At 44.8% G+C, this 13,315-nt stretch overlaps 1 protein-coding gene across 7 annotated transcripts in view; it reads right to left on the bottom strand.

The window, feature by feature from the left end:
* The window catches only part of rnf44 (ring finger protein 44), a 148,585-nt gene that overhangs the window by 10,860 nt on the left and 124,410 nt on the right, over nucleotides 1-13,315 (bottom strand). For all 7 annotated transcript variants that reach the window (XM_067996364.1, XM_067996365.1, XM_067996363.1 and 4 more), the window contains one exon: nucleotides 3,545-3,644. In XM_067996364.1, the coding sequence (XP_067852465.1) occupies nucleotides 3,545-3,644 (100 nt within the window). The remainder of the gene's footprint in view (nucleotides 1-3,544; nucleotides 3,645-13,315) is intronic.

Genomic DNA, 13,315 nt, shown 5'->3' with positions numbered 1-13,315 from the left:
AAAAGTATGAGGTGCGAGTTGGCTATGATAGATTGGGGAACTTTACTAAATGGGATGACGGTGGATAGGCAATGGCTAATATTTAAAGAACGTGTGCAGTAATGACAACAATTATTCATTCCTGTCTGGCGCAAAAACAAAACAGGAAAGGTGGCTCAACCATGGCTTACAAAAGAAAATAGGGATAGTATTAGATCCAAAGAGGAGACATATGAAATTGCCAGAAAAAGCAGCAAGCCTGAGGATTGGGAGCAGTTCAGAATTCAGCAAAGGAGGACAAAGAAATTGATTAAGAGGGGAAAAATAGAGTATGAGAGTAAACTAACAGGGAACATAAAAACTGACTGTAAAAGCTTCTATAAATATGTCAAGAGAAAAAAATTAATGAAGACAAATGTAGGTCCCTTACAGTCAGAAATGGGGGAAATTATAATGGGAAACAAAGAAATGGCAGAATAATTAAACATATACTTTGGTTCTGTCTTCACAAAGGAGGACACAAATAACCTCCCAGAAATGTTGGGGAACCATCGGTGTGGTGAGAGGGAGGAACTGAAGGAAACCAGTATTAGTAAAAAAAAAGTGCTCGGGAAATTAATGGGGCTAAAGGCTGACAAATCCCCAGGGCCTGATAATCTACATCCCAGAGTACTAAAGGAAGTGGCCCTGAAAATAGTGGATGCATTGGTGATCATCTTCCAAAATTCTATAGACTCTGGAACAGTTCCTACAGATTGGAGGGTGGCAAATGTAACCCCAATATTTAAAAAAGGAGGGAGAGAAAAAACAGGGAATTACAGATCAGTTAGCCTAACATCAGTAGCTGGAAAATGCTAGAGTCTATTATAAAAGATGTGATGACAGAACACTTGGAGGGCATTAACAGGATTGGACAAAGTCAGCATGGGTTTATGAAAGGGAAATCATGCTTAACAAATCTACTGGAGTTTTTTGAGGATGTAACTAGTAGAGTAGATAGGGGAGAACCAGTGGATGTGGTGTACTTGGATTTTCAGAAGGCTTTTGTTAAGGTCCCACACAAGAGGTTAGTGTGCAAAATTAAAGCAGATGGGATTGGGGGGAATATACTGGCATGGATTGAGAATTGGTTGACAGACAGGAAACAGAGAGTAGGAATAAACGGGTCTTTTTCTGGGTGGCAGGCAGCGACTAGTGGGGTACCGCAGGGATCAGTGCTTGGGCCCCAGCTATTCACAATATATATCGATGATTTGGATGAGGGAACTGAATGTAACATTTCCAAGTTTGCAGATGACACAAAGCTGTGGTGGAATGTGAGCTGTCAGAAGGATGCAAAGAGGCTCCAATTGGGTGAGTGGACAAGAACATGGCAGATGCAGTATAACGTGGATGAATGTGAGGTTATCCACTTTGGTTGTAAAAACAGAAAGACAGATTATTATCTGAATGGTGATAGATTGGGAAAAGGGAAGGTGCAACAAGACCTGGGTGTCCTTGTACACCAGTCGCTGAAAGTGAGCATTCAGGTGCAGCAAGCAGTTAGGAAGGCGAATGGTATGTTGGCCTTCATTGCAAGAGGATTTGAGTACAGAAGCAGGGATGTCTTATTGCAGTTATACAGGGCCTTGGTGAGACCACATTTGGAGTATTGTGTGCAGTTTTGGCCTCCTTATCTGAGGAAGGATGTCCTTGCCATGGAGGGAGTGCAACAAAGGTTTACCAGACTGATTCCTGGGATGGCAGGACTGACGTATGAGGAGAGATTGGGTCGACTAGGCCTATATTCACTAGAGTTTAGAAGAATGAGAGGTGATCTCATAGAAATAAATAAAATTCTAACAGGACTAAACAGACTGGATGCAGGGAGGATGTTCCCGATGGCTGGGGAGTCCAGAACCAGGGGTCACAGTCTCAGGATACGGGGCATGCCATTTAGCACAGAGATGAGGAGAAATTTCTTCACTCAGAGGGTGGTGAACCTGTGGAATTCTCTACCACAGAAGGCAGTGGAGGCCAAGTCATTGGATGTATTCAAGAAGGAGATAGATATATTTCTTAATGCTAAAGGGATCAAGAGATATGGGGAAAAAGCGGGAACAGGGTACTGAGTTAGACGATCAGCCATGATTATTTTGAATGGCGGAGCGGGCCCGAAAGGCCGAATGGCCTACTCTTGCTCCTATTTTCTATGTTTTCTATGTTTTGGAAAATAAGAGTCTAAACGGGATAGAGGAGCAGTGTGATTTAGGGGTGCAGATACACAAATCATTAAATGTAGCGACGCAGGTTAATAAGACCATAAAAAAAGCAAACAAAGCACTGGGGTTCATTTCTAGAGGAATAGAATTGAAAAGCAGAGAAGTTATGTTAAACTTGTACAGAACCGTGGTTAGACCACACTTGGAGTACTGCGAACAGTTCTGGTCTCCACACTATAAAAAGGATACAGAGGCACTGGAGAAGGTGCAAAAAAGATTTACTAGGATGATACCAGAAATGAGAGGTTATACTAATCAGGAAAGATTGAACAGGCTGGGACTCTTTTCTGCAGATTAGAGAAGACTCGGGGGTGACCTGATAGAGGTCTTTAAGATTATGAAAGGGTTTGATAGGGTAGCCGTAGAGAAGATGTTTCCACTTACGGGGGAGGGGGGGGGACCAGAACTAGGGGCCATAAATATAAGATAGTCACTAACAAATCCAATAGGGAATTCAGGAGAAAATGCTTCACCCAGAGAATGGTACGAATGTAGTATTCGCTACCACAAGGAATAGTTGAGGCGCCTAGCATAGATGCATTTAAGGGGAAGCAAGATAAACACATGAGGGAGAAGGGAATAGAAGGATACGTTGATAGGGTTAGATGAAGAAGGGTAGGAGGAGGCTCATGTGGAGCATAAACACCGGCATGGACCTGTTGGACCGAATGGTCTGTTTCTGTGCTGTACATTCTTTGTAATTCATTGTAATTTATTCCTGTTCCTGATTACTACCCTGCAGGAAGTACACCCCGTGTAGATGTTGGGTGAGGACATTTTTGAGTCAGTTGTGATTCCCATCCCCACCCCATTGGTCGGATAGGTCGCACACATGGTCAAGGCTCATATATGAATAATAACCATTTGGCTGAGATACTGTAGAGAGTGGCTGTGCCCTGAAACTGGACTCTAGCACAGTGTCAACTCCTTTTGGCTGGCAGAGGAAAACAAAAAACAAAGTATACCTAGATAGCACAAGTTTTTTTAAACTTTACAAATAATTTCCAATGGTTAAATGGCAATGCCTGATAGATCGATGTGAATGAAAGGATAACTTTGAGGCAATGTGAAAAAATAAATCATTCGTGTAACGTTCCATGTTTTGCTGCCAATGGATCAATAGATGTTATGACTATTCTGTACATGTTCCGATGAGCATCCTACTGTATACTCTCTTTGTAATTCACACAAATTTGTTTTTAGCAGACCGACATTAATCTCTAGCGGGGATAACTTCATTAACTCAAGGAATCACACATGCATCAGTCTTTGAATTTCAGAACCCAACAAAACAGATTTCTTACCTTCAGCCATTTATCAACACACTTTGCGTGGAACTCATGGTTGCAGGGTAAGACTCTAAGTAGCTGCCTTGTCTCAAAATCGCTAAAGCACACTACACACCTAGACAGAACAGAGAATGAATGTGCTTTATAATGTACTTGAAATAATTGTAACCACAGTATCACAGTGTATATACAGAACTCTAATCAAAGATACATTAACAAAACTGCAACTCAAATATAATTGTTCTACATTTTTGTTGGTTGATGTTTGTACTAATAATTTGGGATATCTGTGCTAAGAAATGAAACACCCCAACCCTCTGCTCTTCCCTAATAATACATATTAACCCCGATCTCATAACGTTACTCTTACTGCACCAGTGTGAATTTATCCACCCCCAAACTCGCCATCCCAATCGCTTCTCCAAGTGAAGCTGGTAATTTAGCTGCTGAAATTCTGCTCGGGTACATTGGTAGCATGGGCATATTTGTGCTGGTACATTTCTGAAGCACGGGGGTGGGGTGCGTCTCCCTGGGTTTTCATTTATATACTGTTTGTGTGCTCCCAGCGTGATTTTGTCACACACTGGATGTCCTAGATGCAAATATAAAAGTAGAGGTTTAGCTCCTTTGAGCTGCACCTGTACTTCCCGTTGTCTGAAAATTGCGATGTTCTCTTTCTGCTGCATATTGTCCCGAGGTGAACCAGGAGCCTGCCAATTTCCAAGGACGTGGAAAAACAGCTCCCTTTTCTGAGAGCCTCCTGCAGGTCATGCCGAGGAAGGTGATGGCAAGGAGTGCATACCATTTTTGGATGTGAGGGACACCCTGCTCAGCAAGCTGCAGTCAAGGCTGCCTGGGGAGAGCTGGCTGAGCAGATGAATGCAGTTTCTATAGTAAAGAAATCATCCTTCCAGATGAAGATGAAATTCAAACCTTGATGTTTACAGAAGTAAATGACAGCTGTTGTTATTTCTTAATAGCATACTACAATTGCATGCATATAACATACCGACATTTCCCTCAACCTGCTGCATTCTGACATGGGGTGCTTCCTTACCTTTACACACTGCTTTGCTCTTTCTAACACTAGCGCAAGGCAACCCAAATTCAGTCACGACACAACTTTCATCTTCCCTATAAGCCAGTCACAGATGAAGGCTGGGACCATGACACACTCCCACAATACCCAGTTGCATGCTTTACTTTCTTGGTCACGTCCACTGCCACCACTATGGTGGCGGTAGCACATTCTGGTATTGCCACCGATAGGATGTGGGACGAAAATACTCATGATTTCAACATCGGGATGAGAATTTTAAAATCAATGTAACACAGGGATGATGGGTAAACAAGACTTGCTGCGAGTTAGGATACATGCAGCAGAATTTTGAATGAGTTCAAGTATATTGAGGGTGGAAGATGAGAGGCCGGTCAGGAGAGCATTTGAATCGTCAAGTCTGGAGGTAACAAAGGCATGGATGAGGGTTCCAGCAGCAGATTAGCTGAGGCACGCGATGTTACAGAGGTGGAATTCAGCAGTCTTGGTGGTGGAGCAGACATTTGGGATATGTGGTCGGAACCTCATCTCAGGATCAAAATGGTTGCAAACAATCTGGTTCAGCCTCAGACAGTGGCCGGGGGAGAGATTGAGTTGGTGGCTAGGGAACAGAGTTTATGGCGGGGACCGAAGGCAGTGGTTTCAGTCTTCCCGATATTTAGTTGGAGGAAATTTTTGCTCATCCAGTATTGGGTGTCGGACAAGCGGTGTAACATATCAAAGGCAGTAAAGGGGTCGAGAGATGTGATGGTGAAGTAGAGCTGGGTGTCGTCAGCATGCATATGGAACCTGATACATTTTCGGAAGATGTCGCCAAGGGGCAACGTGTAGATGAGAAAGAGGAGGGAGCCGAGGATAGATCCTTGGGGGACTCCAGAGGTAACAGTGTGGGAGCGGGAAGAGAAGCCATTGCAGGTGATTCTCTGGCTACGACTGGATAGATAAGAATGTAACTAGATGAGCGCAGTCCCACCCAGCTGGACAACGGAGGAGAGGCGTTGGAGGAGGATGGTGTAGTCAACCATGTCAAATCCTGCTGACAGGTCGAGAAGGATGAGGAGGGATAGTTTACCATGGTCACAGTCACATAGGATGTCATTTGTGACTTTGATAAAGGCCGTTTCAGTACTGTGGCGGGGCAGAAACCTGATTGGAAGGATTCAAAGCTGCGGGGAAAGATGGGCACGGATTTGGGAGCCGACAACATGTTCAAGGACTTTGGAGAGGAAAGGGAGGTTGGAGATGGGGCGGTAGTTTGCCAGAACAGAGGGATCTAGGGTAGGTTTTTTGAGGAGGGGGTAATGATGGCAGATTTAAAGGGGAGGGGGACAGTACCTGAGGAGAGGGAACTGTTAACAATATCAGCTAACACGGGGGCCAGGAAGGGAAGTTGGGTGGTCAGCAGTTTGGTGGGAATAGGGTTGAGGGAGCAGGAGGTGGGTCTCACGGTCAAGATGAGCTCGGAGAGGGCATGAGGGGAGATAGGAGAGAAACTAGAGAAAAATGCAAGTTCAGAGCTAGAGTAGGGGGAAACCATAGGGGTAGTTTGGCTTGGTGGGTTAGGGGAAAGGAGGGAAGCAGCAGAGGCAGCTGAACAGATGGTGTCAATTTTAGTGACAACATAGTCCATGAGCTCCTTGTATTTGTTGTTGGAGGTGAGGGTGGAGGAGGCAGGAGAGAGGGGTTTAAGAAGAGAGTTTGCAGTGGAGGAGAAGCCGGGGTTTATCTTTGCATTCCAGGATGAACCAGTTGTCCAACATAAACATTCAAATCAGCGTCCCTTGGACTTAAGGGGGTAGAGATGAGGGCCGTACCAGGAGGAACGGCAAGGGTGAGAGAGAGTAATGGTTTTAATGGGGACAAGGGCATCACAGGTAGAGGTGAGCGTGTGATTGAGCAGATCGGTAGCTGCGGAAATGTCGTGGTGAATGGAGGGCCAAAGGCTAGACAGTTGGGAATTTGAAAGTGCCGTTGTAAGTGACATGGGAGTTTTTTTTCCAGGAGCAAACACAGAAGGAAGTGGGATTGGGAGGGGGAAAGGGGGATGTGGGTGGAGAGGGATACAAGGAAGTGATCAGAGATGGCCTAATCCGCGATTGACATGATGGGAGTAGAGAGGGCACGTGAGATAGCAAGGTGTTCAGGAAAGATAGGGAAGGAAGGAAAGGAGGGGAGGTGGCAGTATTGATTAAGGAGAATATTGCAGTGCTGGAGAGAGAGGATGTCCTGGAGGGGTCAAGGACAGAATCTATTTGGTTAGAGTTAAGGAACAACATAGATGCCATTACACTACTGGGTATATTCTATAGGCCACCAGCTAGTGGGAAGGATATAGAAGAGCAAATTTGCAGGGAAATTACAAGAGAGGTGCAAAAGCCATACAGTAGTGTTAATGGGGGACTTCAACTATCCTAATATAGACTGGGATAGTAATATTACAAGGGGCAAAGAGGGGGAGAAATTTTTGAAGTGTGTTGAGGAGAACTTTCTTGACCAGCATGTTTCCAGCCCAACGAGGAAGGAGGCGTTGCTGCATTTGGTTCTGGGGAATGAGGCGGGCCAAGTGGTGCGAGTGTCAGTGGGGGAATATTTAGGGAACAGCGATCATAGTATCATGAGTTTTAGAATAGCTATGGAAAAGGACATGGACCACTCTAAAGTAAGAATATTCAATTGGAGGGGAGCCAATTTAAGTGGGGCAAGAACAGATCTGGCCTAGGTAAATTAGAATCAAAGGTTGGCAGGCAGAACTGTAATTGAACAATGGTTGGCCTTTAAAGAGGAGATGGTTTGGGTACTGTCTAGGTACATTTCCACATGGGAGAAAGGTAGGGTAACTAAAATCAGAGCTCCCTGGATGACAAAAGAGATAGAGAGTAAGATGAAGCAGAAAAAAAGGGGCATATGACAGATGTCAGGTTGATAACACAAGTGAGAACCAGGCAGAATATAGGAAGTTCAGAGGGGCAAAGAGAGAGTATGAGAACAGACTGGCAGCCAACATAAAAGGAATCCAAAAGTCTTCTATAGGTATATAAACAGTAAACAGGTAGTAAGAGGAGGGGCGGGGCCGATCAGGGACCAAAAAGATCTATTCATGGAGGCAGAGGGCATGGCCGAGGTACTAAATGAGTACTTTGCATCTGCCTTTACCAAGGAAGAAGATGCTGCCAGTGTCTCAGTAAAGGAAGATGTAGTTGTGATACTGGATGGGCTAACAATTGATAAAGAGGAGGTACTAGAAAGGCTAGCTGTACTTAAAGTAGATAAGTCATCTGGTCCAGATGGGTTGCTGAGGGAAGTAAGGATGGAAATTGCGGAGGTAATGACCACAATCTTCCAAACATCCTTAGATACAGGGGTGGTGCCAGAGGATTGGAGAATTGCAAATGTTATACCCTTGTTCAAAAAAGGTGTAAGGATAACCCCAGCAACCATAGGCCAGTCACTTTAACTTCGGTGGTGGGGAAACTTTTAGAAACGATAATCCAGGACAGAATTAGCAATCACTTGGACAAGTGTGGATTGATTAGGGAAAGCCAGCATGAATTTATTAAAGGCAAATTGTGTTTAACTAACTTGATTGAGTTTTTTTGACGAGGTAACAGAGAAGGTAGATGAGGGCAATGCAGTTGATGTGGTATATATGGACTTTCAAAAAGCATTTGATAAAATGCCACATAATAGGCTGGTCAGCAAAATTGAAGCCCATGGAATAAAAGGGGCAGTAGCAGCATGGATACAGAATTGGCTAAGTAACAGGAAATAGAGTGTAGTGGTGAACGGTTGTTTTTCAGACTGGAGGGAGATGTACAGTGGCGTTCCCCAGGAATTGGTACTAGGACCACTGATTTTCTTGATACATATTAATGACTTGGACTTGGGTGTACAGGACACAGCTTCCGAATTTGCAGATGACACAAAACTTGGAAGTGCAGTGAATAGTGAGGAGGATAGTGATAGATGTCAAGAGGATATAAACAGGCTGGTGGCATGGGCGGACACGTGGCAGATGAAATTTAAAGCAGAAAAATGTGAGGTGATACATTTTGGTAGGAAGAATGAGGAGAGGCAATATAAACTGAAGAGCACAATTCTAAAAGGGGTACAGGAACAGAGAGATCTGGGGATATATGTGCTCAAATTGTTGAAGGTGGCAGGCCAGGTTGAGAAAGCGGTTAAAAAACATACGGGATCCTGGGCTTTTTAAATAAAGGCATAGAGTACAGAAGTATGGAAGTCATGATGAACCTTTATAAAACACTGGTATGGCCACAACTGGAGTATTGTATCCAGTTCTGGGCACCGCACTTTAGGAAGGATGTGAAGGCCTTAGAGGGGGTGCAGAAGAGATTTACTAGAATGATTCCAGGGATGAGGGACTTTAGTTACATGGATAGACTGGAGAAGCTGGGGTTGTTCTCCTTGGAACAGAGAAGGTTTGATAGAGGTATTCAAAATCATGAAGGGACTAGACAGAATAGATAGAGAGAAACTGTTCCCACTGGCGGAAGGGTCAAGAACCAGAGATCATCGATTTAAGGTGATTGGCAAAAGAACCAAAGGTGACATGAGGAAAAATATTTTTACACAGCGAGTGGTTGTGATCTGGAATACATTGCCAGAGGGGATGGTGGAGGCAGATTCAATCATGGCCATCAAAAGGGAACTGGATAAGTACTTGAAAAGAAAAATATTGCAGGGCTACGGGAAAAGGGTGGGGGAGTGGATAGAGCTGGCACGGACTCGATGGGCCGAATGGCCTCCTTCCGTACAGTAACCTTTCTATGCGTCTATGATTCTAGGTCGAAGGGGTGGCTGTGAATATGGGTAGGGGAGTTTATATGGAGGGAGAGATTCAGGGAGGATAGGAAGGCAATGAACTCAGGAGAGAGAGCGAGAGAGCGAACGAGAGAGCGAGCGAGAGAGCGAGCGAGCGAGAGAGCGAGCGAGAGAGCGAGCGAGCGAGAGAGAGAGCGAGAGAGAGAGCGAGAGAGAGAGCGAGAGAGAGAGCGAGAGAGAGAGAGCGAGCATGATGCTCTGATCTGGAGGTTGAAGTCACCGAGGTTGAGAAGTCACTTAGTGCAGAGGTTGAGGGAGGAAAGCAAGAAAGATATTTTGGGGGAAGGGGTTCAGAAATCAGCAAAGGATGACCAAGAAATTGATACAGAAGGAGAAAATTAAATATGAGAGTAAACTAGCAAGAAATATAAAAACAGATTGTAAGAGCTTCTACAAGTATGTAAAAAGGAAGAAATTAGCAAAAAGTGGGTCCCTTAGAGGCAGAGACAGGAGAAATTATAATGGGGAATAAGGGAATGGCAGAGATGTTAAACAAATATTTTGTATCTGTTTTCACAGTCGAAGGCACAAAAATATACTGGAAATAGTTGGGAACCAACTAATAATGAGAGTGAGGAACTTAAAGTAATTAAGATTAGTAAAGAAAAAGTACTGGAGAAATTAATGAGCCAAAAAGCCGACAAATCCAGTGGGCCTGATGGACTACATCCTAGGGTTTTAAAAGACACGGCTGCAGAGATAGTGGATGCATTGGTTTTGATCTTCCAGAATTCCCTAGATTCTAGAACAGTCCCCGTGGATTGGAAGGTAACAAATGTAACCCTACTATTCAAGAAAGCAGGAAAAGAGAAAACAGGGAACTATAGGCCAGTTAGCCTGACATCAGTAGTAGGGAAAATGCTAGAATCTATTATTAAGGACATAGTAACAGGGCACTTAGAAAATCATAATACGATTAGGCAGAGTCAACACGGCTTTATGAAAGGGAAATTGTGTTTGACAAATCTATTAGAGGTAGATAAGGGGAAACCAGTGGATGTAGTATATTAGGATTTTCAAAAGGCAATCGATAAGGTTAGGCTTCATGAGATTGGGGTCAATATATTAGCATTGACTGAGGATCGGTTAATGGACAGAAAACAGAGTGTAGGAATAAACAGGTCATTTATGGGTTGGCAGGTTGTAACTAATGGGGTGCTGCAAGGATCAGTGCTTGGGCCTCAGCCGTTTACAATCTATTTCAATGACTTAGATGAAGGGACCGAGTGTAATGCATCCAAGTTTGCTGAAGATACAAAGCTAGGTGGGAAAGTAAGCTGTGAGGAGGACGCAAAGAGGCTGCAAAGGGATATAGACAGGTTAAGTGAGTGGGCGAGAAGGTGGCAGATGGAGTATAACGTGGGGAAATGAGAAATTATCCACTTTGCCAGGAAGAATAGAATAGAATAGAAAAACGGAATATTTTTTAAAAGACGAGAGGCTAAGAAATGTTGGTAGTCAGAGGGATTTGTATCTTAGCACACGAATTACAGAAAGTTAACATGCAGGTATAGCAAGCATTTAGGAAGGCAAATGGTATGTTAGCCTTTATTACAAGGGGGTTGGAATATAACAGTAAGGAGGTCTTGCAATTACATAGGGCTCTGGTGACACCATACCTAGAGTACTGTGTACCCTTTTGGTCTCCTCACCTAAGGAAGGATATACTTGCCTTAGAAGGGGTGCAACAAAGGTTCACTAGATTGATTCCTGGAATGAGAGGGTTGTCCTGTGAGGAGAGATTTGAGTAGAATGGGCCTATATTCTCTGGAGTTTAGAAGAATGAGAGGTGATCTCATTGAAAAGTATAAAATTCTTAAGAGGGCTTGACATGATAGATGCTGAGAGGATGTTTCCCCTGGCTGGAGAGTCTAGAACCAAGGTTCATAGTCTCAAAATAAGGGTTCGGTCATTTAGGACAGAGATGAAGAAAATTTTTTTCACTCACTGGGTTGTGAATCTTTGAAATTGTCTACCCCAGGGGGCTGTGGATGCTCAGTCGTTGAGTATATTCAAGATTGAGATCGATAGATTTTTGGACACTAAGGGAATCAAGAGATACGGGGATTGGGTGGGAAAGTGGAGTTGAGGTTGAAGATCAGCCATGATCTTACTGAATGGCGGAGCAGGCTCGAGGGGCCGTATGGCCTACTCCTGCTCCTATTTCTTATGTTCTTACACTTGGCGTGGTACATAAGTGGGCGATAGAAAATGAGGGTTTTAAAGGAAAAGTGAGAGGTGTGGAACAAGGTGAGATGCTCAAATTAGAAGAAGGTACCAGAGGAGTAGGGGGACAGACTAAAGTCTGGTTTGGTGATAAGGGCCACACCGCCAACATGGCAGTCTGGGCGGAGCCAGTGGTGGAAGCCAGATTTCCGTCAAGGCCATGATGTTGATGCAATCATCCACAATAAGCAGATAGATGGCAAGGGCCTAGTTCACAAGTGAACGGACATGCTGGAGGAAGATGTGGAGAGGAGCGGTGATAGCTGATCCACTGGCAGAGTCCACAGAGTCAGTGCTGGGAGGGGTGAGTGGGACAGGAAGGAGATTGGGAAGATTAGCCCCCATCGGGCGTACTGGGCGTGAAAGTCAGTGAAAGAGTAGGATGGGGCAGTTGGGTTGTTGCTCGTAAGGAGGCAGCGATGAGTGCCTCGATGAGCCCTTCGGGGGATGCCAAGAGAGGCACAGAGGGAAGCTGTGGGCTTATCCAAGAGGGAGTCAAGCCTGGGACAGTGGCAGGAGAGCAGGAAGGTCGAGCAGCATTGAAGGGTTGGGGTAGGTATTTTTGAGGGGGTGGGGGGGCAGGCAGAGTACTCGAGAGGGGAAAAATGAAAGGAGGCATGACGACAGGAGAGGGGCCTTGAAGGGTTAAAGAGAAAAGAAGAAAAAAGGGGAAACAGAAGCGATGGGCTCAGGTCCGGAGCAGCAGCCAAAACGCGCACGCGAATGGACACAGAGAAACTCAAGTTGCATAGATGTGGTTACATAGCAAAATTGGGATAGATATGTCCTGATAATAAATGGAGAATAGAGAGGAGACAATAGGAGGGAGTCCAAAGTTGAAGTCAGAGGTCCTGTGGTGGGAAAGGTTGACCTAGATAGGGTGGAGTCAGGTTGGAGCATCGACAAACTGATGTCCAGGTTTGGAGACAAGTGTGGAGGGCAAGCCAATAGGTTGCCTCCAATTCCATGTGCTCTCATTTTTGTTAACAATCTCTTATGTGGAACCTTGTTGAATGCTATCAGCATGATCGGATAAAAACTCCCAACGAACTCCCCTGTCTGGTGGAGGAGTGAGGCCTCCACAATCCCACTTCGCTTTGATTCTGAAAACACTCCACGCCAGGCCAATCCAGCAATTGACTTGTGGGCCCCTTTAAATATGTGGCCCCATGAATGGGCACTGAAAGATCATGCGGGGGGGGCTGTAGCCGTTTCTCTGAGACTGAATTTGACAAATCCACAGCACTGACTATTTTATATAATTTGAGCTGCTAAGTTGGTTTAGTGAGGTGCGTTTCATTCAATGAGGGCGACGTCGTTGGAAGTGACGTCACTTTTTAGCATGAGCTGAGAATGACCTCATTGGGTGGCCTGGCGCATGCGCAGAAGGATGTTATGCGATTGAAAACCAGAAGTGCACACACTGTCGCTAATCACTCCCGTCAAACTAAACACTCTTGGAGAGCTGCAGTGACCGATGGGATATTGTGTGCGGGCCATGGAATGCTTTCAGGTTTGTTGGGTAGAAAGTGGGTACGGGTCACCTTTTACATTACAAAGTGAAAAGTGACACTGCGTCTGATGACATCACTTGCCGTGTGTACACCAGGCTTTCAACTTACCGTTGTTCATGCTCAAGAGCGTGATCCAGGTCTCAGGGG

The sequence above is a fragment of the Heptranchias perlo genome, chromosome 14, assembly GCF_035084215.1.
Source record: "Heptranchias perlo isolate sHepPer1 chromosome 14, sHepPer1.hap1, whole genome shotgun sequence".
In the NCBI taxonomy this organism is placed as follows: Eukaryota; Metazoa; Chordata; class Chondrichthyes; order Hexanchiformes; family Hexanchidae; genus Heptranchias; species Heptranchias perlo.
This window is presented reverse-complemented; position numbering and strand designations above follow the sequence as displayed.